At 53.0% G+C, this 22,692-nt stretch overlaps 7 protein-coding genes across 7 annotated transcripts; 1 reads left to right on the top strand and 6 right to left on the bottom strand.

Annotated features, from left to right (window-relative positions):
- Positions 1-2,390: 2,390 nt before the first annotated feature.
- Positions 2,391-2,884, bottom strand: Z520_00662 (uncharacterized protein; the record flags this gene model as incomplete). The annotated part of the gene is made up of 2 exons (XM_016771182.1): positions 2,391-2,746; positions 2,794-2,884. The coding sequence occupies 2 exons, from the start codon at positions 2,882-2,884 to the stop codon at positions 2,391-2,393; spliced, it is 447 nt and encodes a 148-aa protein (XP_016638092.1).
- Positions 2,885-5,509: 2,625 nt separating this feature from the next.
- Positions 5,510-7,688, bottom strand: Z520_00663 (uncharacterized protein; the record flags this gene model as incomplete). The annotated part of the gene is made up of 2 exons (XM_016771183.1): positions 5,510-7,275; positions 7,331-7,688. 2 exons carry the CDS (start codon positions 7,686-7,688, stop codon positions 5,510-5,512), a joined length of 2,124 nt encoding a protein of 707 aa, XP_016638093.1.
- A 2,102-nt stretch (positions 7,689-9,790) lies between these two features.
- Z520_00664 (uncharacterized protein) lies at positions 9,791-11,561 on the bottom strand (the record flags this gene model as incomplete). Its single annotated transcript, XM_016771184.1, has 5 exons — positions 9,791-9,982; positions 10,049-10,807; positions 10,869-11,200; positions 11,251-11,310; positions 11,369-11,561. The coding sequence occupies 5 exons, from the start codon at positions 11,559-11,561 to the stop codon at positions 9,791-9,793; spliced, it is 1,536 nt and encodes a 511-aa protein (XP_016638094.1).
- A 1,595-nt stretch (positions 11,562-13,156) lies between these two features.
- Z520_00665 (uncharacterized protein) lies at positions 13,157-14,567 on the bottom strand (the record flags this gene model as incomplete). Its single annotated transcript, XM_016771185.1, has 3 exons — positions 13,157-13,639; positions 13,690-14,409; positions 14,460-14,567. 3 exons carry the CDS (start codon positions 14,565-14,567, stop codon positions 13,157-13,159), a joined length of 1,311 nt encoding a protein of 436 aa, XP_016638095.1.
- A 539-nt stretch (positions 14,568-15,106) lies between these two features.
- Z520_00666 (uncharacterized protein) lies at positions 15,107-15,937 on the bottom strand (the record flags this gene model as incomplete). The annotated part of the gene is made up of 3 exons (XM_016771186.1): positions 15,107-15,389; positions 15,461-15,733; positions 15,786-15,937. 3 exons carry the CDS (start codon positions 15,935-15,937, stop codon positions 15,107-15,109), a joined length of 708 nt encoding a protein of 235 aa, XP_016638096.1.
- A 658-nt stretch (positions 15,938-16,595) lies between these two features.
- Z520_00667 (uncharacterized protein) lies at positions 16,596-20,675 on the top strand (the record flags this gene model as incomplete). The annotated part of the gene is made up of 2 exons (XM_016771187.1): positions 16,596-16,828; positions 16,877-20,675. The coding sequence occupies 2 exons, from the start codon at positions 16,596-16,598 to the stop codon at positions 20,673-20,675; spliced, it is 4,032 nt and encodes a 1,343-aa protein (XP_016638097.1).
- Positions 20,676-21,226: 551 nt separating this feature from the next.
- Z520_00668 (uncharacterized protein) lies at positions 21,227-22,321 on the bottom strand (the record flags this gene model as incomplete). The annotated part of the gene is made up of 1 exon (XM_016771188.1): positions 21,227-22,321. The coding sequence occupies one exon, from the start codon at positions 22,319-22,321 to the stop codon at positions 21,227-21,229; it is 1,095 nt and encodes a 364-aa protein (XP_016638098.1).
- Between the last annotated feature and the right edge of the window lie 371 nt (positions 22,322-22,692).

The raw sequence follows: 22,692 nt of genomic DNA on the forward strand, positions 1-22,692 counted from the left end.
TGTGGCCCCCAAAACTCCACATGACAACCAGGCCCACGGGCCACGGCCCCTCGGAAATGGGATAAGCGGGTTCGGGTGTCAGCGATTTAACGACAAAAAAAAACGGGGGTGGGCACGCGAAACACGTCGACTTCCAACGTCATACCAACACAGGTGTAAGAAAAAATTCGGGTTCTCTACGACAGGTGATTAATTCTCATTCGTACCGAGAATCTAGCTAGGACTCTGTTACTTACTCGTACTTACCTAGTACACCCCCTCCAGTGGCTTGTCACGGCTTTTTGCTCGAACAAGGGGGCAGTTGCAAAGCCCGAACAGCAGCACCGTACCTAGTGACGCAGCTGGTTCAAGGAGTGGAGTCGCCCTCCAAGCCCGACTACTCCATTATCGGCTAGAGCGGCCAGAATCGCCAGGGCCGATCTGAGCCCAACGCAGCGGAATTGGCTCCATTGACCGCAGTGGCCCTGATCGATTGGCTGCTGCCCCGTCTTGCCCCACAGGGACTTTCGGAGCTTAATAGTACTCGCATGTTTTTTCAATGGCAATGCCCATTTCTCCTTACCCGGCTCTGCCGTCCAACACGCATGTGACGGAGAGAAGCTGTGCGAACTGCAGATGGATGGGATATGGGATGGGGCTCTCTCACACCACCACTGACGTAGCGAGTAGGTAGTTGGGAGTATTGTCTAAGAGGAATTTGTCACAGATGCCAAAGCGAGCGACGACGGGCGGAGCTAGCTCTGCCTACTCTGCGAAACGATCGATTTCCATGCATGATTGATGGGTCACGACGAGTACGAGGTGCTTTTTGATGAAACACGGGCCACTCATAGACCTATCAGTTCCTAAGCTCTGGGGAGGATGCTTGGGGGACTGCCTTTTTTTTTCTTTTTCTCTTGGAGAGCTCCACCCGCTTCATCATTATCTCCGACAACCATATGTCTCCGAGGCCACATCCAACCTCTACATGCAGTGATTTCAATACAAACCTTGTAAAAGTAAAGTTAGCGTTTGGAGCGTTGAGCGTTGGAGCGCATCACGCCGAGTCGGGTTGTCTTACGTCGCTGTCGCTGCTGCCCAGTGTCCAAACGGTTGAGTTTCGGCCCCAGAGAGCGATACCCAACTACGTAGGTGGCCCGCGGAGGAGGACTCATTCACCACCACCACCAACACCACCACCGCCAGCCATCACCTTGCATGCTTTGCCGTGTCGTGTAGGCCAGAGTCTCGCCACTTTCGTGTGCTGCGTCACTGGGCCAGGGCAGACTTTGCGGCAGACTGAATGACTCCCACTCATCTCTCTCACTCGTTGCTCGTGGTGGTCCGTCCCGGTCCAAATTCTCCGACTTGAAGACGGAAACGGAGACGGGAGACGGAAGGCAGGTGAAAATGCTACTCTCCATAGCTACCCTCCGACTGTCACCAGGCCAGGCAAGCTATGCATGCATGTAACCCAGCCCAGAACCTGCCCGAGCCTCTGGGCGGCCCTCTGGGTGGCCTCCTTCTAGGTATGCTCCTCCAGGCGTCTGGTGCCCATTTCCACGCCCCACCAAGCCTAACGTACGTCCCCCGAGCTCCAGCCTCAGGCGTGTTGCTCAGGGCGTGTTTAACTGGCTCTCAGGCCTCTACAGACATGTGTAGGTGGTCCATACCCACCCCCCATGGGCTCAATAGGCTCTCCAGTAGGCTCCTCCCAGTGATGATTGCGACTCTCTAGGAGGCGTAGGTGTAGATGTGCTCTTCCCGGCGGCCGCCCCTAGGTGCCCCAGGTACACAGACAGGCATAGATGAGCCCGGCGTTGGCATCCCCGGTACACACTGTATGCATGATATGTACAAATGTAGGTGTCGCGTTAAGGCGATGCAGTAGGATTGCAGATGGCAGATTCGTTCTCCATAAACGGTGACATGCCGCCCTATGGGAATTACTTCCTGCATGCTGATCGTTGGGCGGTGGATGAAGAAATCATAGAATTGCGTTGCAAGGCGATAGTTTCGCTCCAGGTGGTAAGGCTTAAAATGCCCCTGGTGCGAGGGATAGCTATATCAAGGATGTGGGAGGCAGGGGAAGTGGGAACAGGAACTTGATAGATCTCCAAATAGGAGTTACGGAGACGGTGGAAGATTGTCAAAAAGTGTGGGTATCATGTGGTATAGTATGTGTAGTTTGGCCATTATCTGTCCGGCCCGTCTCATCATCCCTCTTGCATCGAAAATCTGGTGATTTGGGTAACAAAAGTGCGGTCGGAGGAAGCAAACCTGACGTCGAAACGCCTCGAACAGACCAAAGTCATCAAAAATCTCAAAGTGTAGCTTCTTCTGGCTCTGGGGTCCATCTCCAATGGTCATCTCGTGTGTGGCATCCAGCTTCAGTCGTGAGTCGTTTAGATTTAGCGTTGATTCCGGTGTTTTGCATTCAAGTGAGCGTTCAAATCGTCCGTGTTGCGGCATGTCCGTGGGCAAAGTGGGCATTGGAAGCGTTGAGGAGGAGTCTGTTTGGGGGTTGGAACCGTGCCGCAATGCATGCACACTTGCTGCGGATGCTTCTCTAGCAAGTGCTTGTGCAGGTTTCCGGGACGGGCGAATGTGGAGGGGCAGTAGCTGCATTCAACGCGAGTGCTCTGCTCGCGAAGGTGCCTCTGATAGTTCGAGTTTGCGTATTCATATTTGCCGGAGAACTTCTTCCCACAAGTAGGGCAAAAGAGCCCGCCGTTCTCTTCGACGGCTTGTCTTTTGACCTCGGTGACTGAAAGACAATCAGAAAAGGCATGCAAGGACGATAGTGAGACTTACGTTGTTTGGGAGTCATGCCGTCGTCATAGGAGTCATGACCGGCAGTGCATCTAACCTCGCCGTGGTTATGTGGTGGTGGGTGGATGGGCATGTTGATGAACGATGACATCGTCAACAGTAAGAGTGCAATTGACCATGGAAGGGGCTTAGACCAGACAGGGGAGAGATAGCAGGAATTACCCAGCAAATTGATTGTTCGTCCAAGAGTTGGAGGAAGTATTTGCTATAGAATGCTTTGAGGGAAGGGGATAGAATGATCAGAAGTGACGGCGACGGGAAACTTGGGAGAAGAGAGGAAGAAGGAGAGGGCAGGATAATGAATGACTTTGTTGGGGGGTAGCAGGATGGATGAGTCGAGGAGGGGAATGGTAATACTGGAAGCTGTGGGGGTGTGATAAAGAGAGCCAACGCCAAACCAAGATGATAGAGTCCATCAGGACGAGCAGGGCGAGCATGGCGAGGACGGTTGGGCTGGCACGGTGGTCACCCAGTTCACGTCGCTTTACCATCTGTTCCGAAATCCGTGTACCGACCGTGTATACCCCGACACCAAACACCCGATGGTCGTGCATCTGGGAGAGGCTAGCCTCGAGCCCATGATAGAGCAGCAGGCAATGCGATTCTTTCCTCCGACTATTTCCTCACCGAGGACGGGCATCATATTGGTCGTTGAGGAGGCGGATGACCACGGCATTGGCCAATGACCATCGACCAGGCGGGGAGAACTAAGTCCCACGAGCCACGGGCATTGATTGGCTGGGGCGACAGAGCCGCGGCGGGCATCTCGATTGAGGAAAGCGTCGCCAAGACGGTGTCTTGGTTGAGGAGCCCAAGGTTGAACGGACTGAGGGGGCCAGGAGTGGCAACAAGGTCTTGGGGAAGAGTCTGCAGTCAGTTCATCACCAAACACACATCAGTGCGAAGAAACCCATGTGCCCTTTGCAATGCGCAGTGGGTAAGGTAAGGTAGGTGTATAAGCACCCGTCGCCGAGGTTCAATGGAGAGGTAGGCCCCGGACCAAATGCACAAGAGCGCAACCCCTGATGGAACCTTTGGGAGAGGCAGTGGGAGGGCATGATTTTCGCATAGTCAACTCGAGGAGTTAAGTGAGCTTTCAGGTATGCGCCGGATGCAGCCAGTGGAAGGTCGAGATTGGTAGGGATGTCAGTTCTTCGGGGCATTCAACCAGAGTGTGAATTTGTCACCACGAATTCAGAAGTTCATAACACAATTTCAGAACTTTGGAACTTAGGAGGAAGGCGGGGGGCGCGTTATATAGAGTGGTTCTCGACAGAAACTTGTTGAGCAGCAGAGCTGTGTAATTTCCATCATGATTGAAGCCAGGCCTTCAATCGACCTGCCTCCTTCCGTAGGTACCCTTTTGTGTTTCATTTGTGATGGACAAGCAGATAGGCATGGCCTGGGCGGGTTTAGCAGGGGCATTGGCTGCATTGAAGCGCTCTGGTGGCGCTGCTCAAGGCCCCGAGGCTTGCTGTGATGCATCTGAGTGGCTCAACGGGCCACCAGGGCTGCATGATTGTTTGGGCCGCACAGGGGCCGCTCATCTTCTCCCCTCTTGGAGTGGGTGTCCAAAGGTCCTACGCTTCGGCACGAATGGGCAGTAGGTAGGGTGCCCTGAACACGGGCTCATCCTTGATGCCCTGTGCCTGAGGGAAAACCCGCATTTTCGTCGACGGGTGCAGGGCGCAAGAATTCCATAGCAAATATATGGATACAATAACGAACATTTGTGTAGCTGGGTGGAAGGGTCTGTGCGCAAGGCACACACGGAAGGGCACTGACTCAGTGACTCACTGGGGGACTCACTGTCAGCTCAGCTGCCAGACTTTGATCACTCGCTTGACAAAAGTGCCAGCTGGGAACTTTGGAGTGGCTTGCATTGGCGTCTGCTAGGCTGCATGAAAGAAAGTCTGTCGCCCAACCGGCGGCATCTTTGCAACTCGATCCCTGCTGGTCTCGGGCGCCTTGATCGCTGCGCAAAGCTCTGATGGATGTGTTGGCCCCGGAACCTATAAATTGTTGAACGCCCTGTTGAGGCAGTATTCATGGTGATGAGCGCGCACGGTTTCTCTTCCTTACAGAACGTCGAATTGCAGTCCACTAATAGATACACCGTCACACCCTCATGGACTTTGCACCGGACTAGAGGCGTCACAGAGAAGCACACAGCACGAGTAAACAAGGGAACGACCTTGGTGACGTTACGATTAAGAGGTGTCTTCTGTGTCTGTCCGGTGATGTCTTTTTGGGGCCGATCAGGGTGCAGCTCTCCCAGCCTTCACCCAAAGAAGCCGCGATCCAGTACCCAAGCCCCATTCGGTGCATATCTAAACCATCACCTGCATTATTATTGTTGTCTGCTTAATGGAACTGAATTTCCATTAATTGTCGACATGCGTATTGCATATCACAAGAATTCCCGTCAGGTAGCAACGAGACAAAGTTCATAGCCTGAAGTCTCCTGTATTCGAGAAAAGCTGTGCTAGTACAGCTTATACGGATTCTAAGGTACATAATTAAGACTACAATAACTATAGAATGTGTTTTACCCAGGTTTCCTTTCCCACCATCAAGTGCATATACTTTTAAAAGATGTGGTGATACAGGTTCTCCACTGCAGAATCCACCACAATGGCCGTTATGGCCATCATCAACGTGAGGGACACTTCAAGTTGAATGTCCATGGCGCCCTCCATTAGATGAGGCAAATGTCTTCTCGTCTCATCCTCCCCAATGCATTCTCGATGGGATGGGCATCGTCAGGGCCAATGCCACAAATCGCGCCCGCCTGGCTGTGATCCAACCCGAATATCCCAACTCTCTCGTACCTCGTCCCGGCCGCGGGCGATACCACTTTTCTCAGCAGTAGGCCTGCTAGAGTTGTGGCCTCCAGTCCAGATCGCCCCTGCCATTGTGTGCAGATCGGAAGTAGAAATACATCCATTGAATCAGACTCTGGCATCATCGGCGTATCGAGGTAGATGGTCGGTTCCATCGAGTATTGTTGAATGTCGTTGGAGGCGTCCTGACTGTTGAGCACCAACGTATATAGTCCGTCCTCTTCCGGGTTTCCGTCCATATCCCCATTCGCAACATGGAGAGAGGCCTCAATTAGATATCCTCGAACCTTCATCTGCGCTGATGATACCTTGGCCAGTCTGCTGCCTTTGGGTTGTTCAATATCGGTGCTCAGGATGTCAATGACGACCTTTTCACACTTTGCAGGCCAGTTCCAGATGACCTTGGCCTCAAGGGAGGCCCACGACCAGGATGGAGCCCGATAGTCCACGTCTCCTGCTGAACCACTCCTCAATGATGGAGTGCCATCGGCTTGTCTCCGGCCTAGAACGCACCAGAGTAGACTCTGTGGCAGCAGTGCGTTATCCCACAACCCGGCGAGATATCGTTCTTCTGTGGCTTCGGCGACCTTTTGAGCAATGCCAGAGATGGCAACGAGTTTGTCCTCGCCGTAGCTCAATTTGCATTCCATGTACGCCTCGACGATCCTGCTCCACACCTCCCAGACCCAATGGTGATCCTCCGCTTTGGAGCTTGAGGTCAGCCAATTGGAGACTATTCGTGGCAGATATTTCGAGATCAATGACAATTCCGATGGTCGCTTGTAGGCTGGGTCGAGAATTTTGTCTGCCTGCCTCCAGGCGTGCATTTTGCGGTTATGAAACTGCTCGGGGATGCCATCAGGATATGCTTCGCAGGCCATTTCACACCGGCATTCCCAGAATATCTGCTCCTGCCCGAAATGGATGGTCCGTGGGCTCAACAAGCGCTCTTGAAGAACCCACCCTCTTGTGTGCAAGGCCGTGTCGGAAAGGCTGTTGCTCCAAAAATCATCGTAGCCGATGACGTACGTCTTTTCTCCGTCCTGTAGTTGAGGATTGGGTAGAGGATATGGCTCCACCATATAGACACGCCGTTCGGTAAAACATCCTTGTTTAGGGTCTGCGCTCGTAGCTGCAATATTGCAGAATGAGTTCGTATAGATGTCGCCCATCTTTGTGCTTTCCGCAAGCCAGTCGTCCCTGGAGTCTTGAATAATGCATAACGCATCAATCCAGATATAGTCGACTCCCATCCAACGTGCAATTTCCATAGCATCCTGGAATCTCTTTGGGAGCGATTTGATCGGAGACCACTCTGCCGATAAGCGTGCTTGATTTTCCGTGGTCAAAGTGACTGCCGTTCCAGCCCCCCAGCAATGGCTCAGCGTAACGTATCTCGGCGGCCGAGTTTTGTTTGCAAACGTTTCTAAGCGGAAAGTGCCTTCGGAGGCCGGATCGATGTGCAGCAAGCGAACAGGTGAACCAGATCCAGTGCGCCAGTCTTGATTACATCGAACGTGCTCGGCACGACAATTATCCAGCCACTGCCGGACTTGGTCTTTACATTTTCCTGAAAATGTATTTGGTGTTAAAGCGAGAGGCTCCCCCGATGCAGATACCTCTAGCGAGATCGGTCAGTCACAGAAATGATAGTGGGCTGGGATGGGAAAATTTACCATTTTTAGGAATGATTTTGAAAACGCCGCTGCAGTCAAAAACCTGCTGCTTGGCGATGGGAGCCTCTCCATTTAAAATTTCAGTAGTAAATTCTAACTCGTAATGATCCTCTAGGTGAGGGAGTGTGCCGTCAGCGTCCAGTGCTCGGAGTTGGTAGAAGGTGCGGAATGCACGCGCTTGCTCTCGAAGCTCGGTGCTGCAGTCTCTGTAGATTGTCCAGCAGATGTAACACCCCTGCTGGACTGCCTCATAGAAGTCGCCCTCATGGATGTGGTGAGAGCCTGCCCACTCATTCGGTCCCTCAGGGTGTTCAAAGAGCGCTGGCTTGGTGCCGCTCCAGTTTCCTGACGGACGCATCTTGACCGCCGACAGTGTATCGACGCATGCATTACATAGCATAGTGTTCTGTTGAGAGGGCATCGTGTAGAGGTGTTGGTCTGTGTGGCGGCGTCAGATGAAGAGGTGCGATGTGCTGGCTGATTGTTGAACTGGACGCAACAAGACCATGGTAGCTACTCGCACATATATACAGAGGTTTGAAGTCAGTTCTTCACTGCACTGCCACCTCTCATGATATGTGAGTCCTCGGCCAATGAGCCAGCCATTACACGGGGCGAGAGGTTATTCCAATCAAGAAACTCCACAGAGTGGATGCCTCAGCAGAAGTCGGATTTCCTCCCTCGCGAGCGTGGGACTATCGGATATAGCCTGGCCACCAAGATGGGGAGCCGTTTACCCCCTCGGGACCGCGTGAAAGAATGTAAGAAATTGTGTTGTTGTAGTTGGACTGGAGCCTTGTCGCGGGCCGGTGTCATCTGTGGCCATCCGATTGGCTGGACTGCTGCCAAGCTTGAGTCCTAGATCCAAGTCCTACCATCCCTCCGTCCCTCCTGCTCATCCCCCCATCCTCCATGGTGCACAGTGGGGGATAGACGAGGATCATGATCCCCTAACCCCTCTTTTTCTCATCTTGTTTTGTCGAATTGAAAAGAGGCACTTTGGTTCCTTGATATGCTGGTCCTTTGGCATTCACAGGTGATATACGGTACATTCCTGGCCACGAGGCAGCACCAAGTTCTAGGATTTTCAGGGACTCATGCTCCAGGGATTCCTGCTGCTACTTTCGCTCGTTCTATTGGACACTGTATGCGCCTCTTCGGCAGTGCATCGATATTTTCACCTAGATAAACGTCGCTGACTCGCTCTCCAACGACGCCTGCACGGTCGCGTGCTCGAAGAAACTGTCCTATATTGTACAAGAGCCCTCCCATATGGTCATGCTGCACTTTACACTGCCCAAAGTCCTCAGAGGAGGCTGGCTGCGTGTCCTCCGACTACACGCGTGATGCCGGTGCCTGATGGAGTGAGTCATATCTGTTGATGGACCCAAGTCCCAGGAACGCCTACTTAACATTCGAGTCGTCCTGAAGGTGGGCGCACGCAGAACGATGATAGTCTGGATGGTGAAAGTCTCGAGACGAACAAATGTCGCTTAAGGCGGAAGGGCTGTTTCATCGCCTGTCCATCTCAAACGTCAAACATTTGACTGTGACACTGAAGGCGCAGTTCGCAGGCATGCCGAGTCCAGCATCCACGAACGCCTCTATCAGAGCTGCAAACATTTCGGTCTGGATGTTCAATTCTTTGATGCGAAATTGCCGTTCGCTTGCCCAACAGTGTTCTCCCAGCGAGCCAGCCCAGCTGGACGTGAACGCATATCTGTTCTCATGAGGAAGATGCTATGGTGGCAGCGGCAGCTGTGTCGGTTACTGTCGGCTGTGGCGGTGGCGGTGGCGAGGGCGATGGTGCTGGGGGTAGTGGTGACGACGACGACGATGATGGACGCGTCCCTATTTTACTACCTAGGTAGGGACCTGGGTAGGTAGGCTGTGACTGCTGGGATCAACTTGGACCAGCCTCGCACTGGCAGCGATACCCTGCCAAGCCGCCAAGACTCAACTACCGAGGTGGTCATCATGTGACCTGCACGTGATCACTACCTAAGTACTCCTCTCGGCGTTGTTTCCCAATATCTACCGAGTACGCCTCGCGCGCTCTCACTGTTGATCACCTGAACAACTCATCCTGGTAAGTAGCGTCAAGGATGGGATAAATTTTATGTTGATGATGCTTTCGTTTTCTTATTATTTTTTTAATTTTTGGGGGGACACCCGGGCTGGCGTAACGCCCAGACTATTGAAAGTGCTCTCCAGCCACTCCGAAAAGAGCTCCCTGACAAGGTTACAGCTCCGCGTCAGCAGTCACCGAACCGCTCAGATGCTACCTACCTAGGTAGATAGTTCAGTTCATCGGCTTCTTTTCTCCCTTCGCAGAACTAGCAAAGCAATATGACCTTTCATGGAGCGCTTGCGCTAGGATGGCCATTCCGAGTGCGAATGTCCCCAGTACAACAATGGCCAAGTAACAAGAACTTCATCTGGTTTTCTGTCCTCTCCAGATCATGACTTCTCTCGCAGCCGCATATAAGTCAACAACCCCCACTGCACCACGAAAAAGCTGGAGTGGTGTTCAAGCTTCTTTCCCGGGTTGACAAGCTGAATGTCATACCGTCGAAGGAGTTCCGGGATGACCTTGTTCATCTCAAGCAAAGCAAGATGTCGTCCGATGCACACGTGCGAACCGCCGCCAAACTGAACATGTCGAGTTAGCCTCTGATCTCCCGTGTCCTGATTTGAAATTAGGGCGGATGAACCTACCTGGAACATGCATCGTTCCATCATCTTTACCTTCTCTTTGTCACTATCGAGCCATCTCTCGGGTCGGTATATCTCGGCATCATCACCAAAGATACTCGTGTTCCTGTGCAAGACCCATCCGTTCACAGCGACGGCGGTTCCCTCAGGTAACCTGACACCATCAATCTCGGCGCCGCCAGCAGGGACCTTCCTCGTGATGTTCAAGCCGACAGCAGGCGCAATTCTCATGGCTTCTTTCAGACAGGCCTGGAAATAGGGCAGATTCTGCGCCTCATTGTACTGGACCATCTCGGACAGATTGGCGGACTGGATCTCTGCGACCAGCTTGTCGTAAATTTTCTTGTTGGACAAGACATACCAGAAGAAGCTTTGCATCGTGCTGGCAGTGGAGTCGCTACCCGCAAAAATGGCGCCATGTGCAATTGCAAAGACGTCTCCAGGACCAAGAGCTTCAGGGTGTTCTTTCTGCGCCACGATCAAGCTATTGAGAAGGTCCTTATACTCGACCTTCTCTCCATCCGGAGTCTGGCGCTTTTGAAGTTGTCCTAATGCTGTCTTGGTGATCAGGGCATTTTTGCTGGACATGAATGGAATAAGGTTCCAGAGTGGGTTTCGTCGGAAGAGGTAGTCGAGCCACGGGACCTGGCCCACGATGCCGTTGTACCATTGAGAATTATCGATCGTCTTGATGGCGCGGTCGACATCGACACCCGCCTCGAGAAAGCCGAATTTCTTGGAGAATGCGACTTCGCCCAGCACCTAGAGGCAGTAAGTAATCAGACCCCGGTCGTTAATGGAATGAACACGGTCTCCGACTCACATCGAACGCAAAGAAATGAAGCCAGTCACCAAAATCGCAGATCTTGTTATTGTCGGCGTACTCGTCCAACTTGGAGATCAGGAGCTTTTCGGTCTCCTCAATTCGCGGGGTGCATTGCTGCATTGAGGCTAAGCTGTAAGGAGTAGCCGCGTATCGCTTCTTGATGCCGTGCACGGATTCTCGAGTCTCAGTGAAGATATCGGGGTTCTCTGGAGGCGGAAACACTCCATAGAAGTCTGTTTTGTGGAATCCCTTGCCCGTCTTGAACAGTTCAATTGCAGCTTCTGGGTTCGAAAATGACACCTCATTTGGCGCAATGCGGACGACTGGGCCTGTTCGGGGTCAGCTTTGTCGAAGGGTTCGCAGCAGGTGCGTCAGTTACCGTATTTCTTGTGAAGCGCAATGTGATGTTGCTCGGTATGACCTGACCAAGTACTCCAGACTGGAAAGTTCACAGTCAGTCCAGAATATCTTTCGTATGTTCCTCTCGTGGAACCCACCTTTCCATGCTCTTGTGCAAGAGGCGATGAACGGCCCCGGGAATTGTCGCAAAGGTGAGGAGTAGCGTCTCCATAGAGGGCGCACGAACAGGAGCAGGAAGAGGATCACGAATGGATGGGCAGCCACAAACTGCCATGCGGTCACAACCGCAGACTTGGTCAAGGGTGCGTCGTCGGTTGCTTTGATCTCCATGATGCTGTAGATGTCCGGTGAAAGCACTGAAGTCTCGTTTGACGAAAGGAATGAATGATTAAGAAGGTGCGAGCACACGCTCCCAAGAAACACCCATGACGCCCATGCCACTCAGGGCAGCCCTGAACAGAATCGTCGTCCCTTGCTCCTCCACGCTGCCACACATGTTCTAGGACATCGTCGGGGTTTCCCCATTGTCACCAAACAACAGAATGCCCCACACTCTTAGCCCCACGATCTGTGGCCATCGCCAGTGACCTGATGGGCTGATGGGCTTCCACTAGGCCACACAACGTAGCCGGGATGTGAGACGGGGCTGGGTAGGAAGCAACCCTGCCATGGGGATCTTGTCCGTGGAGGAATCTTAAACTGATGCGTACAGATGGGGTAAGAATCGAGCAGATGGTCGTGGCTAAACTCTCTGTGGCCATCTCAACTGCCGAGCGGTCTCGCCCTGTCCTGCTTCGACTGTGAGATGCCACGGCGTCAGACCCCAGCTGTAATTCTCAGTGTCCGCTGGTGTAGGTGGTCCCTCTTCTAGTATCGAGCAACCGATATCCCAAGCCCGCCTTCTGGGCTTTGCGATTGAAAAATTCCCATGCAGATCAGTCGCACTTTCTCCTTCCACTGGGAGCAAAGCTGAGGCCATCGGAGCCGCAGAATCTTCTCCACACGACGCTAGCAATGCTTCAAAGAGCCTCGAGTTTTGTACGCAGGGGGAGTGGCGCCCCGAAATGAACGCTGAAAGCCTACCCCACATCTTGAACTGATGTACGACGTTCTGAGGTGGTGAAGCTCCTCCTCTCCGGCGGTATTCCGGAAGGCCATGTTGTGATGCCTTATCATGTTACCACATGTCAGCTGTAGGATCCTGCATTCAAGTCTGCCCTCAATGCAGCGTCTGCTCCTCTTTCTGCTTATCTGGCCTTTTGCAGAATGTGGTGCTCAGTTACACAGGTAGGGTGGTTTTGGGCCGTCGGTCAGAAGTCGATGTGGTCAAAGGTATCGAGCGAAGCGGACGTCGTTTGCCATCTGCGTCGAGTTGCGGCTGAAGTGCGTGATGTTGAGTCAGGATGAGAGTCATCCAATGCACACACGTCGCGTTGTCAGTGCGTGTTTGAAGAGAGGCCAACCCGGAGACATTGTCGGATCCGTCTCTCCCTGAGCGACTCACCGCTGCAGACCGCGAGCTGAGTCCGTGCACGAGGTCGAGGTGAAGAGGCAACGCCTCGTCTCAAGGCCTGATCGCGGAATGAAATATGATGACGGCCGGTTGATCGTGGACCAAAGCAAAGTGCGTAGGCGGAGGTGGATGAGACCGACGAGAACGGTCTTAGTAAAACTTCAATGAAGTTCGAGGGCGTGGTAAACGAACAGCCGGCATGGGTTGGTACATCAGACGTCTTTGACCAAGGAAGTACCATTTATGAAGTTCCGCTTTCTCTACATCAGCGACTCCAAAGCTGCCAAACAACTAAACCTCGAACGCTCCCATCTACTCGTACATGTCCATTACCACCCTGTATATTTCGTGGCCCCTGCAAACATTAACGCTGCGGGTACTCTCACACGCTTATTGTCTAGCATTCATACCCTCAGCTCTTCCTCTTTCGTTCCCGCACTCCATCTGATGTGGCCACAGCTTCGACAGGCTCCCCATTAACGAGAACCACTGGTTTATCACCACCGATTTTCCCGTTTTCCAAAGCCTTCTTTGCTCCGCTGTGGGCATCTTCGATCTCTCCCTCCTCCTCTTCCTCCTCATCTTCACTTCGTTCATCGGCCTTGATATTCGAGAAGACAAAGTTTTTGGCGATGCGCAGGATCAAGAACAACCAGAACAGGTTGACTGCTTGAAGGCAAGCGAGGAGAGAGAACGTGATGATCTGGCTGATCCAACACTTGTATTGCTGAGTCTCCCAGTTCAACTCGTAAGGTCCGACTGTTCGAAATTCGGTGAGGGTCGCCCACAAAATGAGGATGTTGATGTAGTGGCGAAGATAGATCCAGATACACATGAAGAGCAAGTAGTAGGGCCCTACGATGATCGAGTCCAAATAATTCAGTGTTTTGGAGGTCTGAGAGCCGTTAGCCTTTAGGAAAATCGGTGTCCGGGTCTAGCGCTTACCGCGAGGAAGAAATCGCTGATATCGTGGGTGATGTAGACGGCAATCCCCATCTTAGCAAAGTGAAAGCGGTAGCTCAGTGCAATGAGTGCGACGGTGACAATATGATGAAAGACCAACTCTTTGAAGTCCTTCCGGGGCTTTTCCAGTTGCAGCATGAGGACGAGGGCTTGCTGCGCCCAGTAGGCCGCCTGCAACAAGTAGTATGCCTTGAACACACCCTCATGCTTTCGATGAGGAAACCCTTCGAACATTGCGGTGGTATTGAAGTACCATAGAGAACCCCTCGACATGACATAGAGTCCAAAAGGCCCAAAAATGCCAAAGTACATGGCCGTGTACACTTGTTCCATAAAGCGTGCCTGCTTCCCTCTCTTTTTGATGCCACACCAGATGGCAACGGGACGAATAATTCTTTGCATACAAAATTCTCTCGTGAAGCTCAGGACGATGGTGTAAAAGGCCACGAAGGCAATATCTGCTTTTCCCTTGCCGTACATGTCTGGTCCGCCGGGATAGTCAGGCCCGAGGTTATACGACAAGAAAATCGCTTTGTGAAGAGGGTTCTGCTCTCCGGGATTGACGTAGTAGGCAATAAGGATCGCAACGGTGAGGATGAGCGGGTTGATCCAGGTGTGCCGCAAGGATATTTGCTTCCATTTTTCAAAGGCCGACCTTGCTTTCCGTCTCTTCGAGTGAGGCTTGCCGTCCTTTCCGCTTGCCTAAAGAGAGTCAGATAACGAGTACTCGAGGTGATGCTGCTTCGTCATACAGAAGTCTGCCCAACTGGTCGCGCTGCCATAGTAGCGAATGCGGGTGCGCTGGTGTCTCCCCGGGGATCACCCCCAAGGTTGCTTGAGGTCCGGCGTGGACGTGCCATGATGCCAACAGGATTGTCGGGAAGGGACCGCCTGTTCCGAGAGCAACAGGTTGTAGTGCAGTGTGTTGAGGAAATGTTCCAAGAGGTAGAAAAGAGTTGTGTGGAAGGCTCCCTGTCGCTCAAAAAGGCATGTGAAATGGCAATGTCATAAATTATAGTAAGCCTCCGCAGCAGGCTCCGTGGCTGTCCGGAAGACGGAGCACTGCATATTATTTGAGGGCGAGAGGGGTCGCGAATCCATCAAGCAATCTCCTGGGAAAATGCGAAACGATTAGATTCCCCGTATCAATCGTATTCTGCGTATTGCTCTCTCCCATTCTACTCGTACAGCACCAGTATGCTGCGCATTATATGCATAGACAGCTCTCGTTGCCAAAAGAGTCCGTGAAATGCTTTTTGGGTTGTGGAATGCTTTTTCTACACAGTAATTACCACCATGGCTATGGAACTTGCCTGACAATGCCACACTTGCCAACACTACCTTTGAATGCAAGGACCGTCTTTTCGAGCCCATTCCGTCGGTCAGGTCGTCCCAAGCATCAGTCGTCCTTCTGACCCGGCTCGTGATGGCCTTTAGTGGGCCGCTTCGAAGTGTCCACAGTACCGTGAAGCTTGGCCGTCGCAGCCATACCCTCAGGTTTCTTGCTTCTTTCTTCATCACCCATGAAGGGATTGTTTGCTCCGGAAACATCGCCTTGGGCCTGGGAGTAGTTAGCAAGCCAAGACCCGAGACAGTCACCTGCAGGTCGACTTACGTCTTTGGCACCTTTTTCTTCAGAGTTTTTAGTTTGATCGACGGGCTTCGCGGTGCCCTTGGGGGTTCTGAGCACTATGTCAGTCTGGAACTCAACTCAAGATTGTCGCAAGCAGCATCATCTGCAGCTCGAACTTACGGATCCTTGTCGCCACCCTCGTCGGAGGACTCTTCCTTGCCTTCATCCTGACTCTCTTCCTCCTTTCCTGATTCCTCCTTGCTTTCTGTGTCTTCTTTTGGTGGTTCTTCCTCTTCTTTGGGCTCTTCTTTTGGCTCCTCCTTGGGCTCCTCGGAAGGAGCTGCCTCATGTTTCTCTGTAGGATGTGATTCGTGGCCGTGTTCAGACTTTTGAGGTCCTTGCTGCAATAACCAACCCGCGGCCGGGATCGTAACGACAAGGGAACCGATTAGCCTGTCCAAGCCGTGTCAGAGACGGGATAGCTACTTTCACAAAGAGAACTGACCAGGGAAGATCGCTGCTCTTTTGTGCACCATGTTCAGTGGCATAAGTCCTCCGTCCAACTCCTTGGAGACTGGTTCGAGCTTGGGTTCCCGCGCGTCTGAGAGAAAAGGACCGGAAAGTGCCCCGGAGGGCGGCTGATCTTGGTAGCGGCATTGGAAAATGAAGAAAAGCGACCGAGACAAAGGCGGTACTGCAAGAGTGTAAAGGGTAGAGGAGGACGTTATCACCTAACGAAGGACGTTTCCTTACTCACTGCTGCTTGGCTTGACGGGAAAATACCTCCGGGGATGCTGGGAGGAGGAGCTTTTGGAGCTTCTCCCCATATTAGCACTTTAGTTCCGCATGTCATACGAAGAACAACTGAGCTTTCAGGAACCAGCTCCTCCAGCCAATCAGAGTCTCCAAGACGTCATTGGTCACTGCCATCACTGCGGTGCGGGTGAGGCTCTCCACTGCGCCCAAAACACCACTCATCATCCCACTTTGGGACTTTTTAGGTGTCTGTCAATTGCAGTTCAGAGTGAACTTGCTGGCACAACCTCCTGGGATCTTACCTGCGACCGACTACTTACTGATGTTGCATCAGCTCATTCCGACACCCGTCAATTTCAAGTGTTTGAACGCGTCCTTTAATTGTCCTGACGCTTCGCAATCAATCGAATCTTACTGCGTCTTGAGAAAATCGTCCCCTCACTTCGTCGAAGTCGACCTCCCCATGCGAATTCTGCTGCGCTGGGCCCATGTTCCGATGTCCTGAGAGATTTGCCCTTCTCCTTCCATCATAGCACCTGAAGCGACTCCGTGGCTCACTATGGCTAGAGACCGCAGTTCGGCCCAACATGGGATTGCGCAGTTACTCAATAAGATCAATGACCCTGATCCAGATATTCGTTTTATGCAACTCAGCGATCTTACAGAGATCCTAGAGTCCCCTTCCTCGGAGTACATACGGACCGACCATCATACTGCCGCACGAATCATCGACGGCCTACTTAAGGCGTTGGCTGACCAGCATGGTGAAGTCCAGAACCAGGCTCTGAAATGGTGAGTTGGAACCGATTCTTCAGTGTGTATACATCCTAACATGAGCAGCATTGCCCCTCTTGCCGCACGCATACCAGGCGAGACTATCGCACCCCTGATAGACAAGCTCACCGATCTCACCAACAGTGACATCGACATCTCCATCCCCAATTCTGCGCTACGGGCTCTCATTGCATCCTTGCCTCAACCCAAACCAAACGAAGCTCCTGCTCAAGACGTGAAAGATGCATATGGCGCGGTCAGTAAAGTCTTGATTCCGAGGCTGGTTGGTCATGTCGTGTTGCCGTTGCCGTCCGGGAGGCCTCCGCCGCAACTGCCGACTGCTCTGTTAGCGAAACAGAAGGACAAAGGCTTCAGCAGTGATGCGGTCGATGTTATGATTGAGATCGTCAAATGTTATGGACCTCTACTGCAGGAGTTGGAACTGGTGGCACTAGCCGGGGCGGTTATGAATATCATTGAGAGTCCACAGGCTGGAGGCGTGGTCAAGAAACGGGCTTTGGCAGGTATTGGCGCGTTGCTGGTTCACTTCAATGATGCCCAAGTCAGATCTTTCGTGGCAGCCCTGACTGGAAGCTTTCAAAACTCCCAGTTAACCACGGAACATCGGAGATTTCTTGTCGCGACGATCGCGACTCTTGCCCGTTCGAGTCCAGCCAAGTTTGGGCTCTTCGTCAATGACGTCGTTCCCTACGTCCTCCAGGTCCTGAGTCAAAAGGAGCTCTCTTCTACTGCGTCTCTCTCGGATGAGGATACAGAGGTTGACCCAGAGATTGAGGAATTGCGGGAAACTGCACTCATTGCGCTCGAGGCCTTGCTTGGATCTTGTCCGCTTGAGATGAAACCGCATCTCCCCAGCGCCATTGACGCTGCATTACGATATCTCAAGTACGACCCCAATGTTGCAGATATCGAAGACGACGAAATGGGAGGCACCCAAGACGAGGATTCTGATGACGGCATCACGGAAGAAGCGCTCGAAGACGACGACGACGATGAATATGCAGAGTTGGATGACGATGATGCTTTCAGCGACGTCGATGACATGAGCTGGAAAGTGCGACGTTGTGCCGCAAAAGCCCTCTACACCATTGTTTCAGGCTCCTCGTCGAGCGACAGAAGCATGCTTTTCGGCAAGATTGCGCCCGTTCTCATCTCTAGGCTATTCAGCGAGCGCGAAGACAATGTCCGATTGGAGGTCATTGCAGCGACCACAGCTTTGATTCGGAAGACGGGCTCTGGCCTGACTGAGTCACTCACCAGGGTCGATTCCTCGGAAAACCCAGCAATGCCGACCAACACTCGTAAGCGAAGGCGACAAGACAGCGAGGCTGATAAGAAGGATCCCGATCTGCGAGGCCTGATATCCATCCGGTCCAGTCCTCCCATTGTCCCAGCCTCTCCGCCGACGGGGTCCCAGGCTGACCTCGTCGGTTTGGTGCCAAAGATTGTTCAAGCGCTTACGAAGTTGTGGAAGAAAGCGAGCATATCACTGAAACAGGCCGCCATTGTCATGCTCAAGACTTTGACATTGGCAAGGAATGGAATCCTGTCAGACCACCTGCAGCAGCTGGAAGATCCAATTGCCGATGCTTTGAAGCCGTCGTTGGGCTCAGGATCCAGCGGCGCAGCATCAGGCACCTCCGCAACAGTTGCCAGTCTTCAGATCGAGACTTTGACTTTGATCAGTGCTATTGCGGAGACTAATGGTACCACTGTACTGATACCCTTCGTCATCGCTCTCATTCCCCCAGTCACAGCGATTGCTCGTGATAGAAACTATAAAGTTTCAACCGAAGCACTCGCCACGATTGAGCAGTTCGTCAAGGCCCTGACTCCACCTCGGCTGCCTACCGCAAACCAAGACCATGCCATACACATTGAGAAACTTTGGGAAGTAATAGTCGACCGCGTCTCGGACAATAACACTGACCTGGAAGTGCGGCATCGTGCTATCCAGGTATTTGGTGTTCTCATGGCGAGAACATCGGCAACTGAACTGTTGTCAAGCCCAGCCAGGGTTAAGAGTCTTGGGATCCTGAGTGACAGGCTCAAGAACGAAACCACCAGACTGGCGAGCGCGAGAGCAATTGGCCGCATTGGCGAGGCCGCAAGCACTCACGATAATATCGGTTCTGCTTGGGTCCAAGAAGTTTCACTCGAGATGGCCAACCAACTCCGCAAAGCTGATCGATCTCTCCGGGGTTCCTGCCTGGAATCGTTGCAATATCTTGCTCTAAACCCTGTGACATCTTCATTGTACGAAACAACCACGATCCTGCAACTGCAAGGCATGCTGATGCCTCTACTATCTGTCAACGACCTTCACTTGTTGACCCCAGCACTCGTCATCATGTCCAAAATCATCCCCACCAACGCTCAAGCGCTGGTCACCCCGGAACTTGTCGCAGCGCTTTGCGGCATATCACAAACTCGGATTGAAGGGCCTCCGCTCCGAGCGTATCTGCTCGTCGTGAAAGTCATTGGCGAGCACGGTGTGGGTGCGCTGTTCATGAAAGGTCTCCTCGCTGTTGGGACCGCCGGAGAGACAATGGTTCTGGGAAGAGCCATTGGCACATTACTGGTCTACGGCGGCGACAACCTGAATATCACAATATCCGACTTCTTGGGGGAACTCGAAACATCTCAAGACGTGCGAGCGATTTGCTTGGCCTTGACGGTGCTTGGCGAGGTTGGATTCAGAATGGGACCGAGCTCACCTGTGAAGATTCAAACCTTCATCAACTGCCTTTCCGCGGAATCAGATAAAGTTCGACTCTCTGCCGCCATTGCATTGGGCAGCGCCAGCTCCAACAACATTTCAGAATGTATGCCTATTATACTGCAGAGCTTGACGCAGGCATCAGCCTCGGACTACCTCTACTTGCACTCTGTCAAGGAGATCCTGGAACACTCTGAAAGCACCCTGGGCGAAATGGCTCCGTTTGCAGCCGAACTCTGGCAGAAGATCTTCGCAGTGTCACAGGTGGAGGACAACAGTGCGGTTGGAGCTGAATGCATTGGTCGACTTGCCACGATTGACCCAAACACATACGTCCCCGAGCTCTCCAAAGCATTGGCAGATCCGAACCCATCGGTCCGTGGCACTGTCATTTCCGCCTTTCGTTTTACCCTGGGCGAAGCCAGCAATTCTTACAACAACATTCTCGTCAAGACAATGACGCCCATGCTCCAGATGATGCTAAACGATAGCGACCTGTCTAACCGACGTCTCGCAGTAACCACTCTCAATGCTGCAATTCATAATAAACCAGAACTCGTGATTCCGGATGTCGGCCAGCTCCTCCCAACAGTCTTGGAGGACTCGAAGATCAAGCCCGAACTAGTGAAGCAGGTCAAGATTGGCCCATTCACTCACACTGAAGATGCCGGTCTCGATCTTCGGAAGTCCGCGTATGCAACCATGTACGCACTGTTGGATTGCCCTGGCGCGGTACCGCATCTCCCCATTACCAAATTCCTTGACCGCATCTTGGATGGTATTCCCGATGACCATGACATCCGTACTTTATGTATTCTCATGTTAACGCGCTTATCCGTGATTGATCCCGACCAAACACGACGTCGCTTGCCCATGCTCGCCGAAAGATTCCGGGTGGTTTTGGGCGCAAAGTTGAAGGAGAACGCCGTCAAACAGGAAATTGAGAAGGTGAACGAAGCGAATGCCGCGGTGGTTAGGATCACGCTGGAACTCGACAGGAAATTTCCCCATGGGGTGACTATGGAAGGTGTAGTAGGGGAGTTGGTCTCATGGAGAGGCTATGTTGACTTTGTGAAGCGAGAATTTGCGGGTATGGTGAGAAACGTGCAGATGGAAGGAGCTTGAGGCCACAACTCATGGGGACTTGCCTGTGAGAGATGGATGCTGATATTTACTCCTCGCGAGGTGTGGCGGGAGGTGATGGTCATGGCCTGGAAGCATGAGAAAGCATGAGTAACGAAGGGAGAAGTCAGGTGCACAGGGGACAGAGATGATGGATCCATACGGAATCCAAATGAGCGACGAGACATGACGTGCGGCCAGCGAAATCATCCAAATACCCCCATAGCATAGCGAGTCAGACATGATCAGGCCAGCAGCAAAAAGGCGAAAAGTAGAATCGAGCACAAGATTCACAAGAGCGAGTTACGCCAGTCAGTCAGTCAGTCAGTCAGTCGATGCTTCTACGACTGCGCCAGCAGCCCACGGCCACTGTAATATTGTCCAAAGTCACTCCGGCCGTATTAGACCTGTAGATCTTCTTCGCCTATACCTAGATATATGTGTGTGTACGTGTGGTTTCCCAGAACCTTTGCGACTCGTCCAGATTTACACCATGACACGTCCTCGTCGTCCTCCTCCATCAAACCAGACAGCTTTCATCCTCATCTTCATCCTCACGACACACTCCGCTTCCACAACCCGCCAATAACGGCCAAGTACCGTTCCGGATCAGCCAGGACGTGCCCGACATGGCGACTGGTGCCGAAATCCTCCAGGCGCACCTTCTCCTGACCAAGAACCTCCGCGGCTTCGCGCGCATGCAGCTCCACGTCGGCCGCGGGGATCATCGCGTCGGCCTGGCTGTACATGTAGACGCGGGGCAGCTTGTGAGCGGTGAAGGCGCCGCGCGGGTCGTTGAGGCGGCGGCGCAGCGAGAGCGTCGCGTTCTCCCAGCCCGTCACGGCCTCGACGGCATTTCCGGCCCGAAGGTACGTCCAGATCAGGGCGCTGCCTAGCGCGCGCACCGGCGCGGGGGATGATCTTGGTAGCGTAGACTCGCAGATGGCGGTGTGTGCGGCGGTCGTGTTGGGGAGGGAGGGCGTGCTGTCCAGCACGAGCGCGGTGATGGGGAGGAGGAGGAGTGCGTCGTTCGCTTCATCTTCGTCCGAAGAACCCACGGGCAACTGCTGCAGCTGGCGCTGGCGCTGGTGCTGGTAATAAGCGTCTGCGAGTTGACATGCCGTCCACGACCCGCCGTTGGAGAAGATGTGCATCAAGACCCTCAACTCCTCCTTCCCCTCCCCCTTCTTCTTGGTCAACGCGAGCTCCCGGATCAGCGACACCGCAGGTCCAAGATTCCGCATCTGGGTGGCGTTGGTGCGGAAGAAGAAGTCGCCCCCGTTCTGTCGCAGGAGCAAGATCCGCGACCTGGCGTACGCCCGCTGGTACACCGTCGTGTACTTTACGATATTCCGCGGACTGGCCCCCAGCCACGAGCAGACGATGATCAGGTCCGGATCCGGCACTGGCGGTGCTGGCTGTCCTTGCTGCTCCTCTTCTCCCTGCTGCTGCTGCTGCTGCTGCTGCTGTTGGGATTTCAGTGGGGCTTCAGGGGCAGCAGTAGTAGCAGCGTCGACATCAGGCGTGTAAATGTAGATCTGGGGCCCCAGCTGGGTGAAGTCGGCGAGGTAAGGGTCAGATCGTATCACGGGGACCTCCCTTCCATCTTCGCCGGGTTGGACGTCTGGTTCGGGACCGGCGAGTTCCATGTCCTCCTTTTGCGCGAGACCTTTTGCCTGGCCCAAGTTCTCTCTCTGTGTCCCCTTCTTCTGCTTCTTTGCGATTTGAACAGAGAGATCGGCGGGGCAAAAATCCTTCGTCGGGATATAAGGCTGAGTGTGTTCAGGGGTGGGTGATAGGGTTTTCCAAATGTGGTGACTCAAGGATCTGCATACAAAACCTCTTCTGTAGAAAACCGAAACAGCCTTGATATAAATATATATAACAGTATCTGTCCAAAGAAGGCCTCACCAATTTACACCCCCTTTTGAAAAGTGTCAGCCGCTCAGAACCCCCGTCATTGAAGTCCTTGCAATTGTCAGAAAGCAATTCCCTTTTCAATGGGGATGGGAGTTAAAGC

Source organism: Fonsecaea multimorphosa (genome assembly GCF_000836435.1).
Source record: "Fonsecaea multimorphosa CBS 102226 unplaced genomic scaffold supercont1.1, whole genome shotgun sequence".
NCBI classification, from domain to species: domain Eukaryota; kingdom Fungi; phylum Ascomycota; class Eurotiomycetes; order Chaetothyriales; family Herpotrichiellaceae; genus Fonsecaea; species Fonsecaea multimorphosa.